Below are 16,902 nucleotides of genomic sequence, written 5' to 3' on the forward strand. Positions count from 1 at the left end.
GACCAGCATGATAGCACCTGATGCTTCTTTTGCTAATGTCTACCTTTCTCCATAGTCCTGTTATCCTCTACCAGGATTGTTTCATATGTTCTTTCCTCACCTTTTCCATGTGCAGACTGACAACTGTCAACTGGAAGGTCAGTATTTTCTGAAAATTCACTTTTGCAACTGGTTGCTCCACTGCTGCTAAAATGCAGACTCAACTTCTCATCATTTTTCTGACAAGAAAGAACAAAAAGGCAATGTTAGATATTGTCCTTCTACAACACTCACTAGAAAATCCAAAAATTGAAGTGCCACTTGTACATACATATATAAAACTAGACTTAGCTGTTAGTCCAGGACTGCACAGTACCTGGTTCAGTTACTGATTCTAAATTTAGAACAAGACTTTCAAACTCTGCAACCAAACAAATTATTTCTATCCTTCACATATAAGGCTTTGTTCTTGATGACAGTCTTTTCACAACAAGCACTGAAAGTGAGAAAAATGAAACAAATGACAGAGCAGAAGCAAATACTGAAGAAAGGAAAAAGAACAGACTGGACAAACATAGTAGGTTCCCAGGGACAAGCACTGGTAGATTTGCCTTCTTTCATCTTAGATAACAAACAGCAATCCTGGAGCAGTTCTGGATAAATAAAACCTGCGTAACAGTCAAGGTACTAGTAAAATATGAAGTGAACTTCAAATGATGTTGTCATGGTTTGACACTGCCCCAGTGTCAGGCACCCACAAGAGATGCTCACCCACCCTCCCCTGTCACAGCTGGGCAAAAGAGGAACAAGGGAAGAAAAGTTAATGAAGGCTTCATGAGTGAGATAAGGACTGGGAGAAATATTTCAAGGGCAAATCAGGCCCAACTTTAGGTGTAAAGTGAAGTTTATTGCTAACAGAATCAGAGGAGGATAATGAGAGGTAAAATAAGGCCTTAAAACACCATTTCCCCCCAGCCCCTCCCTCCTTCCCACCAACAGTGCAGGGAGACAGGGCATGGGAATTTTGGTCAGTCCATCACCGAGATTTTCTTCCACTGCTCTGGAAGAGGAGTCCTTCCCCTCTGAGGCCATGAGGTCTCTCCCACTGGAGACAGTACTCCATGAACTTCTCTGGTGTGTGTCCACTCTCATAAGCAGTAGCCAAACTGCACCTGCTGCAACTTGAGTCCATCCCATGGGCACACAGTCCTCCCAAAACTCCTGCAACATGGGTCACTCTTCCACAGGGTGCAGACCTCCAAGGACAGGCTGCTTAAGCCTGGAAGCCAGGCCCCCTCTCCACCAGGTCTTCCACTGGTTCACAGCCTCCTCCAGGCATCCACCCACTCCTCCATGGGCTGTGGGTGGATCTCTGCAACCCCCATGGATCCCCATGGGTTGCAGGGGCACAGCTGCTTCGCCATGGTCATCATCAGGGCCTGCAGAGGAATTTTGGCTCTGGCACCTGGAGCACCTCCTCCCCTCCTTCTCCACTGACCTTGGTGTCCCCATGTTGTTTCCCTCATGCATTCTCACCTCCTCGTCTTCACTGACTAGAAACAAAACCCATAATTTTGTTTTGATTTTCTTTTTAAATATGTCATCACAGAGGAGTTACCAGCCTCTCTCACTGGCCCAGCTTTGGCCAGCATCATGTCCATCTTCCATTGGCTCTGCTAGACATGGTGGAAGCTTCCAGCAGCTTCCCACAGGATCCATCTTTGTGGCCTCCCTGCTACCTAAAACCAGGCTGTGCCAAACCAGTACAGATATGATGCCAGAGAGACACGGAGGCTGAAATGACCAAATCCTACTGGCATTATCAAAGCAGAGCTACAAAAATCAAATAATGGAATACAAATTATTTTCTTGTAACATTTAAGTGCCGCATCTTGTTTGTTATCTGATGCATATAAAATTCTGCCCCTGCTGCTGTCCATGTTTATAGTTTTCCTGGAATAAATAGAAATCCCTAGTCCCTGCTATTGCTTCTATTTTAATGTAACATATTTTGAAGGAAGACTTTTTATACTCTTCAACTGATCCAAATCTTCACATATTATTTCTGTTATTTCTGTTGTGTGTAAATAAATTCATGTTTCTTTTTACTCCGTCTTGTCAAAGTAAAGCATAACAAAGGAGGACAGGAGATAAATTATATAAATATATCAGATTAAACAAATTAGTATCTTTAATATTAATTTCCGAATATAGTACATTCCTAAATACTTATATTCTATAAGTATTCTCCATATTCTATATATTCTATATATACTGAGTCTGCATAAGACAAATTGTTCTGTATGTAAGACAACATTCTTTTAAAGTTTTTCCCATGAAGTGTTTTGACTTTATTAGGACACAGCAGAGTGAATGCACTAGAAACTTTCTCCTCAGAAACTTCACTGCCTCCCTGAGTATTGATTATACATACCACTGCCTACATACTGATCTGCTTCACCTTTGTTCCAGTCCCAAATCTATAAGCAAGAGATGGCTTGTTAAGGTTTTCTCTTTAAATTCAGGTGGAAAAAGGTAATTTTATACTTCAGCACTGGATGGAGGTTATGTCCAAAATGCCACAATAGCAGTGACTGTAGTGTAGCACAGCAAGAAAACCACTTACGATGACTCTCAAACTGACTCGAAGAGCACTCCAGTCCTGGCACACATGAACACACTTCTCGTGCCCTGAACAGTCAGTGCAGTTACTGAAGAGAACCAGTTCATCTGCTCCACATCAAAGGAATCAAAGCAAAGACAGAGAAGGGTCAAAATGCATGGACATTTCAAACTTAAATCTCCTTTCAACATTTTCAGTATTGAACCTCAAACTCAAAAGACTCATTGTTAACAATAACTTGTAAATCAGGCAGAGCTGAGGGGGGCAAAAAGATCAAAAAGACAGCTGATACCAACTGGTGCCAGATCTCACTGTCCATTAAGAAAGGAAACTTGTTTGAAGTGTCTGAATGGAATTGCATAGACCTCAGCCTGAAAATAATGGACAGACCTACTACAGAAATTATTAAAATATCAGTGGAACATATCTTAAAGTGTTAAAGCAGTTATATAAACTGTAAAGCTATAACCTGTCTAGAAAAAAATCTGGTCCATTTACATAGCGCTTGTACCTAGAAAACTATAGTGTTTATTACTAATCTGAGAATAATAAATAAATTTGCTGTGACATAGCTTACTCCACCTAGAAAATATCTAATAATTTTAAAAAGTGATATTATGTACCTTTTTTTCCCTTTTTAGTAGGACACTGGCTGATTTAGAAAAGTACCCTGACTAGAAGAGGATGGGATGCAAGTTCAATGTCACTTTTGCTCACCACAGCAGAGGGACCAAATTAACCTACATAAGGATATAAGGTTATGAAGAACATTATTTTTTGGTAAGTTCATGGAGAAAAGTGTACTCCAACACATTGCAACGATCATTTTCATATACCTTGAAGTCTCAGAGAGACTTCTTTCAGATAAGGAGCAAGACAGATGCTTATCTGTCTATGAAACTGGAATATTCAAAATATCCCAAACATTGAAAAAGGAATTAGGTTGATATTTATTCATTTGAACTGTGCTCACACCTACACTTGATTCCAGAGTCCAGTATTTTACCAATCTCTCTGGAGGCTCCATCAGCTGATATAGTTTATTTTCACATTCTCCTTATAACTAGTGCCTCAGTTTTCCCATTCACCAGATTAATTGTTGAAACAAATTCTGCCTTCATGTATAAGAAACACAGTTAGAAAGGAAAGCTAAGGGTAAAAGTCTCCCACAAAAAAATGTTCAAATGATGAACCAATTAACATTTTTTCCAGCATTCATCTACTGTTATTACTGAGCAAAAGCACCTCTGGAAATTTGTATCCCAGCCATGAACAAAACTTCTCTCTTCATTAAGATCCTGTATATTTGCACTGTCTATCTCTTCATTGGCAACTATCAACACGTAAAATCGAGATATACTTTGTTTTTGGAAAAGTGAAACCTGAATTGTGGGTTTTGTCTTCCAAAGGGAATCTAAAAGTTGTTAGAGTAAGAAAAAAAAAAAAAAGTAGGTTGAAATAAAATAAAAATACTGATCTTTTATTTAGCCCTGTTTTGTTATCCAGAAGAATTAACTTTTCTGTCTTCATGAAATATAGAACTCTCTAGTGGCATTTGCAAAAAGCATTTAATTAATCTTCTTCATTAGAGACATTTACAATTACAGCATTATGCTGTCAATTGAATTTATATTTAAAAAAAAAACCAAAACAAATAAACAAAAAAACCCTACAACTTATTTCCACTGGTAAACTACCAATAAAAAAAGTAATATATAACATGAAATTGGCAGGGAAAAAAACGAGTTAAACCAATATATCTTTTTCAGTAAGATGGTAACAGCTCCTGTGCTTTAGGAAGAAGAAGTAGATGCTACATATGTGGGTTTTAGCAAGGTTTTTGACAATGTTTTTCATAAGGTCCTAGAAGAAAGCTAGGAAGTGTGAGCTAGACAAAATCACAATCAGTTGGCTGAATAATTGACCATAAAAACTGTACTCAACTTGGTAACTGAAAATGGGTAGCAAGCACAATTTATCAGACTTCTTTTTGACCTTGCTCCAAAAGCACTCAATGTTGTCACTGAATTACAGTGACAATCTGCATAATGGATAGACAGAGCGCCTATTAAAGGTGCCCAGACTGTGATACATTCACATCATACATCATAGTGCAGCATATACATCATACACAGAGCTGTGCCAATGAAAGTGACAGCTGGTGTCAAAGATAGTTTTCAGAAACTGGACAAACTAAAAGAACTGATGAAGTTTAAGTAGGGAAAATGCAAAGTTCTGTGAGCAAGAAGAAACAACCATACAACTGCACAGACTAGAGAAGGACTGGTGACAGAAGCTCTGCAGCAAAAGACTTGGGGATTTTGCTGAATCAGAAACAGAATATGATGCGACAATACCATGCTGTATTGAAAAGGTAGACATCATGCTGGGATATACAAAAAAGAGAATAATTCTGAGAATTTGTGTATTCTTTCTACTTAGTACCAAGAAGATTCTAAGTTGGAGTAATTAGGTCCAATTTTGAACTACTACACTTAAAATCATGTCAATTTTACTTCTTAAGTCATTTTCTGTAGACCTCTGATTCTCATTTCTTTCCTTCTCTTTTTCCACGCTTTTTATTATTCAGCTGAAATAAAATTTATAAAAAGAAAAGAAAAAAAAAAACACTGAGGGGATACAACATAAGAGAAAAACCATTCATAACTTTTACATATATCCACTGTGGGGATGAAATTTTCAGTAATTAAGTGTTTAACTATTGCATCTGTCTGGCATCCTGCAGAGAGATATATGCACTCATATTTCACTGTGTAACAGGTTTGAATGCACACAGCAGACAGCTTTGGGGAATATTCTGGACTCAGTGCTATCAGAGCCCTTATACAACATTTAAGATTGAGTCTGAAAATTTCAAGCACCATGTATATCCCATACATGCACAGGCATATGTCAGTCTAATGTCTCCTGGAAACCAGACATACATGAAGTATAAATCCTTTCAAGCAAAGACCAAAATTTTCTGCAAGCATCAGACTAAATGCAGATGTTATCTTCATATGGGAAAAAAAAGACTCAATCAGACATATGATTGCTGACTGTAAAGACAGTTTTTGCATTTCTGCTGTTTCCAAACTGCTGTTTCTATAACATGACATTTTTAAGACTCACTGGTCAAATACCTGTCAGGAGTGACAGGTAACTCTAAGGCTTGGAAATGGACAAGATGATCTGTGACAACTCTTCCTCCCTTACATTCTGCAATTCTATTAAAAAGCTTTGCTGCACTAACAAATTAAACATTTGGCAACTCTTAAAAAATCATACCTTCAAAACAGTTCTTGTATTGTTACTTTATTCTCCAAACTTAAATTGCATAAATGTAAAAAGGTTCCTTTCTTTTTATCATACCAACATTTTTAAAATTTAGACATAAATTCTAGTACCTGCTACATAAGTAGCAGAAAATAATGGTGTCACAATGGAGTGAAAGGTGGAAGAATAAGAAAACAATTTGTGGAATGCTAAGTCTTCATGACATTCCTGAGTCCTCACTCATTTCCAAAGGGATATCTATGCAGCAGTGCACAGTCATGATCATCCACATTTTTATTTTATAAAAATTTAACCAATTTTGGTGATAATTTTTTCAAATTAATATTCTACATTGACTACATTTCTGAAATATTAATAACCTGTTGCATGCTAAGTGTTTTAAACCCAAGCATACTCATTGTTTTAACCAACACCAAAACAACTGCTACACACGCACATGGTTTTAAGAAAGAAAACCTTTTATGCACTGAATGGCACAAAACCTATTTCTAAACACAAAGGAAATGAAAATTAACATTAATCCAATCTTTATGTCTTTTTCCGAGTTAACAAAAAAACTTGATTATTTCAAATCGAATTGCTAATTAAGTACTACTTTGTAATGCATGTGATGATGCTTAGAAACTAACACAATTATTAGCACAACAATTGCCAGCAGAGCAAAACTGAATTTGGACATGGGGGGAAATGACTGAGTGAAAAACCAGTTAAATTATGTTGTGTTTCTTGGTCCTTCATATAGCTAAGATCCTCAAAAATACAAAATACAATCAACTCATAATCATCTAGATGTGGACCATGAAGGTTTATGTCACAGATAAAGGTCAGGAAACTGCATCAGGTATTTCAGGTTTGATCAGGTTCTTTAGTTTAAATTTAGTCATTTGCATTTTGAAAACAGCCACACTGCTCTGTTTACTCTTTTCAGCCAACAAATAATTGAACAGCCTCTGCAGGAGAGATAGGCAGACCTCCTAGCATAGGCTGTAGCCAAGCTGCCTACAAGAGGGATAATCAGAGTTTGTTTTCTAGCAGCATCAACCTAGTCCAGTAGCACAACACCTTGATACCCACAGACCTGGGAGGGCCAGTGTTCACCTGCAGCTAAAAATCCTATCTAGATAGAAGATGTCTTGCTGTGGTCTCTATGCCAGGCTCTCCAGCATGCTGGGTTAGGGAAAGACCAGTTCAAGTGTGAAAACAGGAAAATGCAGAGAGCAGCCTTGCTAATGGGCATTCTCATGAATTTGAACACGAGGATAAAGCGCTCAGCTAAGGGCAGTCTAAATGAACTAGCTCAGACCAAGCACTGTAATGAATTCTGACTCCCTATTAGCCCCAACTAACATGGAATGGGGAGACAATAGATCAGAAAAAAAAATGCTGGACCTACTTTTCCCATTATCTAAGCATCATCATCCCCATTGCTCTGAGTAACTGGGAATTGATCTGAATACATGGATTTGCACATATTAATTTTAAAATGAAATGTGTATTCTAGGGACATCATTGATACAAAAAAGAAAATAAGCTTAAATTCCCAAAGAACACAGAGGCATAGAGAAAGAACGTGACAGAATATATGTGCCTTATGCACAGGTCAGAACTACAGAAACTGAGAAAAGGAAGTTGTTCTGACCATCCAGGTAGCCTACCACATCTGCCCATTTTTAATATATTCTCAGAGTAGTAAAAGGTACAAATGGCTCATATTTTGTAATACATTTCTAGCTGATGGACTCCAGTTATAAAACTTACACTTTACCACATTCAAAAGACAGGACTGAACAGAATATTAATCATTCTATATTGTTTTAGGTATAAGTATATATATATATATATATTTTTTTTTTACATTAAAAATGTGGCAATCAGAGAAAAGGTTAAAACCTTTTAGGATATATACAGTAAATGAAACAATAATGGATGATGCCCATGAAACACATGTTTCCAAAGTAATAAAAGTGACTTATTTTCACTGCTTTCTAAACAGACAAAATACATTTTTCAAATCTATATACTTCAAAAAGCAATCAAATTATTGTTTGGCCGTACACTCATCTCTTCAAAGGAAAATATTAGAAAGACAATTCATTAGTTAGATCAACTACTTTTTTGAGACTTATGCTTGCCTTGGAACAGAGAAAATTCAAATTTGCTACTGGTTTGTTTGGTGACCTTACACCTCTTCCAACCCAGAGGATGAAAATATAATATTGATCACCTTGAAATGAAAGGTGCAACATGAATTATTAATGTTAATAAGAAAGAATTATTGTCATTATTCTTAATTCTTTGTGTCTTCTGTAGCATGTATTATGTCAGCAACCTTAATCTTTCAGAACCGAACACACGAACTCTATGAAACACCTGCCACCCCTGTATCTGTTTCTGTTCTAACATAAACAGTTTCTGTGGAAAACTAGGAAATATAAGAATTTGTGTGGGGAGCTGATGATGATTCTATTTACTGGGATTATTTTCAAGTATGGATTTTATGCTATGCTTACCACACAAGGTAATTAACTGTACTTCATCATCTACTGACCTGCCTTCCAACTGCCTATTTACCAGCTACCAAACTGTAGTTTTAAACTACCTATAAAACAAATTCTACTCTGGCTCCAAAAGACCTCTGTTCTTCAGTTCCATATACAAGGACAGAGAGTACAGTCCTTATTTCAGAAACATTCACAATATAACACAACTGGGATGAAAAAGGAGGCCACAAGTACATTTCAGTAGAGAAAGTATATAAGATAGCTGGCTTCAACAAAACATTGAACTACATGACAGAAACACCAAATTCTCTGGCACCATGGAAAAATGACAAATTACTTGTATGTGGACTTGCTGGGGCCTTGACTAAAATGAATTAGGCTGTCTACATCTCACAGAATTTTTATTTCAGGAGCAGCTACTTGAAATTCTTCCAAGCACTTTTAGTCAGAATATTGCCTTTTTTTTTTTTTTTTTCAAAAGGCAAACTTTTCAGGAATAATTATTCTCTTTATTAGAAATCTTTCAACTTTATAAAGTTTTCCTAAATACCGGGATGAAAGAAACAACATGGCTCCTTCTGTTTCTAAGCCCTGTAACATGCCTCTGAAATCTGAAAGATCCTAACCTGATTTATTCTTATTTACAACAATTTGCAAAATTAGGTCTCCCACTTCTCATTACTAAGACATATTCCCCTCTGTTTCTTCAGTGTTCTGGATCTTTGTCAGAATCTTGTGTTCTTTTAATATGCATAATAAAATATCAATTGGAACTAGAACTGCAGTGTTTCCTCCTTGACAAAACTAGCCACTATTGCCTAAAATACACAGGCAGTTTTGCAGATAGGTGTATTTTCCAAGTATTTATACAAAACACAAGTATTCTAACTTTGATGTAAAACTATCCATTCTATCATATCTCACAAATATCTGGGTAGGGCATTCTTTTCTCAAAGACACAATGACTCCAGCAAAATCCCAGATCTAGCATCTTTACATCTATAGCACATTTTTTTGCAAATTTCATCACAGTTGTGCAAGAGAATGACTATACCAAGATACAAAAGATAATGGCATACAACAAGCTTCCAGATCTGTAGGTTAAGAAAATTTAAATTAAAAACACATGGGAAAAGTTGCTTACAGTGTTTTAAGTTACAAATCCTACTCTGTGTCTTTCTTTCAGACCAATACCTCTTACATTTTAAAAGGCAGTGATTTGTTACAGTTTGCTGGTAGGTTTTGGCATTCTTTTTACTGAAAAAAATGGTGTAATATAAATAATGACCTTAGACTGACAGGTTTTCTAGAATATCTGGTCCCAAACATCCTAGTCTTCACCTTCCAAAAATAACTAACTTGTATCAATAGTTAATATTTTTCCAGGAGTTTTTTGACCTTTTTCCTACGCAGAGGTTCTTTTTACAAGCTACTAAGCCCTGATAAAAGGAATCTAAGAGATGCAATATCTGAACAGACAAGAGTGGCTGTGTAAATTATAACTTTATACTGGAATTATCATAACAATTTTCAAAGGGCAATTTTGCTACACAAAAACATTGCCCTTGTATTTTTAAATAAATTCTCTGAGATCATATATGATATGTAAACTACTGATGTTCTTCATGAAGGATGCTTAAAATACAGCCTGAAGCAAATGGAAGACCTGTAAGTATTTCTGCAGAACTGTATCAGAGAATTAGAAAACATGAACAAAAACCTTATCAGCATCACTGGTCTGTATTTTGCAATCTGTAATTAAAAATTTTATTCTTGTAGGTTCCATTTTCTAGGTATCATTGTTTATGAATCATACACAAGATTATCAACTTGTTCCACCCTAATCAAGCGTGCATTCTTCTATTCACAAACCACTCACAAGTGTGCCCTAATAATTAAATGCTATCAGATATTATCAAAACTGCAAGAACCTCCATAACAATGCCATTTTCCAACATAGAATGACATTGGGTTTTAAGATACTGTCATTTTTTCCTGCACAATAATGTCCAAAAAATTAATGAATACCTTGTTGTAAATAAATTTAAAAGCCTGCATGGAAAAATGTTACAGGAGGATGGGTCTTTTAATTTTGATTAATTTTCTGCTTTGCTGCTCCTTATTTTCTCAGATATGGGAAACAACAATAAGAAAAAATAAAGCCTAATGCATGTACTTACTTGTGATAAAATGGAATGTTGATGGCAATAAGTTACTGCATTTCAGTTAGCCTCCATGAAGTACTACTGGATTCATCTCCTCTCCCAATCCAGTTTCTTCTCCAGCATGAGATGAAAGGTGGACAAAACATCCAGATGTTTCATCATCACATCAGGCAGCAGTGAGCTGACTTCCACTATGTCTGGACATGCCTCTGCATCAGGAGTCAAGCAGCTACAGGAAGAACATTCTCTATTTACTTGTTTCTTTTCCACCATTGAATTCCTGCCCTGGTATTTATGGAGTTATGCCAGCCAGCACTGCTCCCTCATCCTGCCTGGGACAGTTTGATGCTGTGCAGCTTTGGTGTTGCCACACCACAGCACAGCCTCCAGCATCAACTGGCACAATCATCCTTGACACTGACCCAAACAGAACTGATACTGGGAACTGTGCCTGTGCACTCCCAGCCACACTAAGGGGTGCCTGGAGTCTTCTCCTAGGATGGGGGAGATGGAGTCAGTCTTGTGGGGACTGTGCTCTGGCCAAGGCACCGCACCACTGGACAAAGCAGCTGTGAAGGAGAGAAGTATCCTGTCAGGAGGATTTATTTACAGGAGACTGTCAGAATCTTCACAGAGACAACACTCTCAAAACAATGCAAAGAAAAAGGAATATCTAGAGCTTGCTATCAAAGTGGAAGAAGGCTCTCAAGAGGAGGTAGGCTGAGGACTTGTAATTTCTGCTAAGAAGGAAGGCTTTTCCTCTGACTATAGAAGAATAATTGCAGAAGAGGTATAGAGATCTAGGAACAGAGGAAGAGCAAGACCTAACAGAGGACACATCAGAGCCAGGTGAGTCTACACCAAGTGTTCACAAGTGAGATGCAGTAGCTGAGAGTCATTTGAGGCTGAGGGAACAGAGATATCCATCTACTTGATCAATTTGATGAATTTGATGGCTGTTGCTTGGATTCAGGACATTGTGGAGATACTACTGAGACTCATCCTAACCCATTACTTCTTGCTCTTCATGTGGGCATTGTGTTGTTCACGTGGGCACAAACAACATTACTAGTGCCAACTCTGAACACACTGAAAGTGACCACAGTGCACTGGGGTCAAGAGTGGAGGGCAAGGAACAGAGGAGGTGTTCTGCATTCTATCACTGAGGATAAAAGGCTAAACTCAGGCTGCAGTCCAACACCTGACAATGTGTAGTCAAAAGCTTATCAGTGAGGATCAGAGCAGCAGACCAACATGGGTGACATTGTAGTAGATGCCTGCTATAAACCACACAAAACCAGAGAGAAAGTCCATGAAGACTTTGTTGGACAGATGGAAGAAGCTTCATGATTCCAGACACTTTGATATCTGCTGATGGGATAACATGGCTGAGTGCAGCAATCAGGAGTTTTCCGAAACCTGCTGATGAAAATTTCTTGATGGTGCTGAAAGGCACTCTTCCAGAACTGTCACTCGCAGACAAGGAAGAAAGAGGCAGGGATGTGAAGATCAACGGCAGTCTCTTGATCTTACAGCAACCATCAGAGATTGTGGACTTCAAAATCCTGAGAGAAGTAAGAAAGTGAGATTGTATGGTTACAGCACAGGTCTTCAGGAGAGCAGAACTCCGCATGTGCAGGGATCTTCCTGGTAGAATCTCACAGAAGACCACTATGGAAGGTAAAGGGAAAGCTGGGAAAGCAAGCTAATCTTCAGGGAGATCTGAAAGCACCAGAACCAATTCTGCATGTGGGAATCAGGGGTGGACTACACAGGAAGAATACAGATATTGCCCAAAGGGTAGAGTTAGGAAAGCCAAACTTCAGCTGAAGCTGAAAAAGTTGAAACTAGCAATGGATGTGGAAGGCAGAGAAATGGCCAGCAAAAGACAGACTACGGAAAATGCGGACCCACTAAGCAACCTAGTGACAAATGACATGGAAACCTATGGGACACTTGGTCCCTCTTTTGCTTCCATTTCCATTGAAAAATTTTGACTATAAGGTTTTCAGATCTCTGAGCCTACCTGTAGAATCTATTAATGTGAGACATTTCCATATAGCAGAAAATACAGTGAAAAAGCATTTAAGCCAATTGGACATAGACAAGTTCATGGGACCAAATGAGAAAAGTCTCCTGGTTTGATTGGTCAATACCACTATCTGTCATGTCTAAAAGAATCAAACGGAGGTTTCTGGAAATTGATAAAAGCTGAATATCATAGACATTTCAAGAAAAGCAAGAGGGAAGATTCAGGGAGCTCATAGCCAGACAGCTTCACGTCAGTCTCTGGGAAAATAATAGAGCAATTTTCTCTGGAAGTAATTTTCAAGCACAAAAACGACAAGAAGGTGACTGGGAACAGTGAGATGGATTAACCAAACAGCTGTTATACCTGACTAGGCTGATCGGTGTCCATGATGAGATTACTGTCTGAGGACAAGGAAAGAGAAATAAATGCTGGGGGTAGCCTTATTTTAGCAAGATTTCTGTTTAACACAATATCCCACAGTATCCAAAGGACTATAAGATAGGAAGATAATTGGTTTAACCTCCTGTCTCAAAGCGATGCCATCAGTAGTACAAAGTCCAGGTGGTGGCTGGAAGTAGCATCTTCCAAGGACTGATGTTGGGTCAGTACTATTTAATGTCTTTATTAATGACCTAGATCATGGGAGAGAGTGCATTCTCCAAAGGTTTGTGAACAATGAATTAATTGCAGGGATACATGGGCAAGGCAGTTGTCAGAGGGACCTGAACCACCTATTCTCAGATCTGATTGCTACCTGCATAATGGGAAGGCATGGCCAGATCCTTCTCAGGGATGCAAAGTGTTAGAGCAAGAGGCGAAAGACAAGTTAAACCACAGGGAAATCAGGATAGAGCCAAAAATTGTTATTATTATTACTATTACATTTAATCACAAAGGTAGACAAACTACAGAGGGCCCAGAGAAGTTTGAAATCTCCATTCTTCAATGCAAAACTGACATAGAAAAAAACCTGAGCAGTGAGCAACCATATGTAATTGTATCTGCATTAGGCAGGATGGACTAGACTCTTCCAGGGGTCCCTTCCAATCAAAAATACTTTAACAGGTCTATGTTAAAGGCACCCTAGGTAACTGTTTAGTAATGGTGATAATATATTATTAGTCCTATTTTTAAATCCCCAGAACATTTTGTATGCAGGAAAACTGCTAGGGACAGTCCTGCATGTACAAAAAAAATGTCTTAAATCTGTTAACTCCAATGAATCTGGTAATTTATTATGATTTCCTTGCACAGTACCATTGTCCTGCTAACACAAATATATAACCCAACACTCTTCTTCAAAGACAATGTCATAGAATGACTTATGATTTCTAAAGCAGTTTTTTCTAAGCAAAACAGAACTGACATGCATAGTAGCACTTTTGAAAATGTTTTACAATGCTTGAACTTTTTTATTTTAATATTTTTGTTTAAATTTGCTTAAATGTGGTGATTAATTTCACTAATTTTCATAAATTTAAAAATATTTTTTACTTTAAATTTTGCATTTCTTTTAAAGAGGTGCAAGTTTTCACCCTTAAAAAATACTCTGGGTTGGGGTTTCCTTTTGATTTTTTATTTTAATTCACTGAAACTGGGCAAAAGTTCCAAGACCAATGGGAGCTAGAAGAGATTTTTAATAAGTCCTATATCCATTTCTCATGCATCTCAAAATTATTTATGACTAAACACCAAGTAGGTTGATGTTCAACTCTGAAGGAATTTGATGACTATGATTCCAGAACTTTCTTTAGTAGCTTAAAGCATTAAAACTGTATTTTAATAATGATACTAAAGAATAGCAATGATAACACTAAATGAAAATTCACATTTGCAACAAAAAGCTTTCAATATTTCTTCAAATCATTATCAAGAAATTATTTTTTTACTTACAGCATTAATCTTTGAAATGTGTTCTGTTTTATTCATTTGAAAATAACTACATATTTTCTGTTAATGTTTCCTCATCTATATAACTAAAATCTCATTGTTACTGCTTTTCTTTAATGTTTTCTATTCTTTCTAAATAGCTCACAAAGCATAAGCAAAAACTTAAACATAACAAATCATTTAAGATTTAACCCATAGTAAGAGATATTAAAAACAATAGCCCCTCAAAAATTAACAATAAAAAAAAAAACTTTATGCCTCCCAATGTTAGTAAAATATGTAGAAAAATTCTTGTGTAATGTAAAGATTTTAATATTTTCATTAAAATTCATTTCAGAACCTCTTAAACAAAAATGTTAGTTCTATTAGCTCCTGTACTCTCCGTTGTTGCCCTCTGTCCACAAGGTCTTTAAGTAACAGAAACCTTTCTGTTCACTAAAACATACTATAAAAACTTTAGTTTATAACCTCACACAAACCTTTCCTTACATTACCTTTCTTGTAATGTGTTTTTTAGAGACAGAATAGAATATCTGAATGAGAAAGTATAAGCGTTTGTACTAAGTGGGGGGGTTTTTTCTAAAATGGAAAAATCAAGGGAGCTAACTAAATCTCTAATTCACTCCATACTTTGCCTTACACATTACATTATCTTCAGGAAGATATAAACATAGCTAAGAAATTTGTGATGAGTGAGTGTAGCAAGTACAGGCTCATCTTTTCCTCCATTATTTTGTTAGCACTGCTGCTGCGCTAACAGAATTTATAAGCTAGGGGAAAACGTATTTCTATCAGTCAAATAAGCAGAAAAAGCTATGAACATGATCATAAAATGATCTATAAATAACATATTCTAATGGGACTATTTCCTTGACCACAATCTGCATTTGAAAATTACTCAAATTCTGGGTTTTTATTGGGAAAAAAATGATGAGTAGGGAATTAAGTACAGCACTGACATTGTTAAATGTAAATTTCAGTACTGAATATAAAGTCTATACTGGTTAAATGAATGCCCTGACTAGACTGGTATGAGTTTTCCAGTTGCATGTGTGCAGCTATATTGTATATGTTATTATTGGTGTAAGGAGATAGCTCTGTTTTTCTTTAAATCCAAAGATATTTCCTATTCAGAGACAAATAGTGGCAGTTGCTAAAGTCTGCAAACTGTCACATTATCTCCGCTGGAAGCATACAAAACAAAAACATCTTTACAGCAGGATATCGAAATAAAATTAGTAATTACCTCTTAATGGTAAATGAGACTTTTTCAGAGTACAGTCCTTCTGGCACAGGTTCATACATAGCCCCTACTACCTGAAAAATAAAAAAAAAAATCTACAGTTTGTTGAAGAAAAATACTCCAGTATTTATTTCAGCTTCCAATATAGTAAGTGTTGTCCCTTGAAACTATCTCATGAGCATTACATCCTCAGCTCTAACTTGCAGAACAACTTAATTACAACATAATTACACTCAAAAGGTTGCATGTTTCATTTACCAGCCAAATTCTTTAAGGGGAAGTACAATTAATAGATTTTTAACTTCTGCTACACTTCTTCTCACAACACTATGGTTTTATGTTTTGTTCACTTGTCCTTTCCGCTCACACTGTCTTTGGACTTACTGGACACAAATGAATCAAAGCATTTAGAACTGGTTTACAATTATGACATTTCAATAAAACAGATTAGAGAACCAATAAGCATGGCACCTCATCTCATAATTCAGATATCCGAAAGATTTGAATGCAACTCCTGTATTTAGAATGATAGTGAATATAGTTTTGCTATTAATGCAAGTAAATGAACTTGACTGATATCATTTTCATCTTCTTAAAACTACTGTAATGCATTCCTTGTGAGGATGCAACATGGACACTCAGCAGGCGGCCAAATGATAACACAAAAAAACATTGCAAAGATACATTTAAAGAAAATGGAAGAAGCGGTAACTTCAGTTTTGATGAAGTACAAAACAGCATTTACTTCCTTTGTTCAAATTCCTCAGTGCTTTTCATGAACCTGGATGATAACATTTTATACTAGTAGGTGTATTCTGATGTTGGAGTTCAAGTCTTAGCAGTAAGTAAAGATCATAGCACAGAATGTGTTTGATTTTTGTTTTTCAAAAATACTTGACTTCTTTCATCTGTAAAATCAACTTGAAAACTAACTTGTTTACCTTTTTCCTTCAGCTTAGAATTTGGAGCCACTTTTTCTTCACTATTATAGTACTGATATCTTTGGTTAAATATCTTATTTTGGTGCTCAGAGGTACTGTGTAAATTCAATTAATGATGCTAGAGGATATCCTGCTGCTATATACAAAATGCAGATTTTGAAAATATATGGGATGAGGTCCCTAGACAAAAGATAAGATCGATTATGTGAACTTAACAATAGAAAGTCAGAA

At 36.6% G+C, this 16,902-nt stretch overlaps 1 protein-coding gene across 1 annotated transcript in view; it reads right to left on the reverse strand.

The window, feature by feature from the left end:
* The window catches only part of NEK10 (NIMA related kinase 10), a 159,552-nt gene that overhangs the window by 102,056 nt on the left and 40,594 nt on the right, over positions 1 to 16,902 (reverse strand). The window contains 3 exon segments of the mRNA XM_041411449.1: positions 44 to 218; positions 10,581 to 10,794; positions 15,734 to 15,804. Of these exon segments, the coding sequence (XP_041267383.1) occupies positions 44 to 218; positions 10,581 to 10,794; positions 15,734 to 15,804 (460 nt within the window).

The sequence above is a fragment of the Onychostruthus taczanowskii genome, unplaced genomic scaffold, assembly GCF_017590055.1.
Source record: "Onychostruthus taczanowskii isolate IOZ18803 unplaced genomic scaffold, ASM1759005v1 scaffold36, whole genome shotgun sequence".
NCBI classification, from domain to species: domain Eukaryota; kingdom Metazoa; phylum Chordata; class Aves; order Passeriformes; family Passeridae; genus Onychostruthus; species Onychostruthus taczanowskii.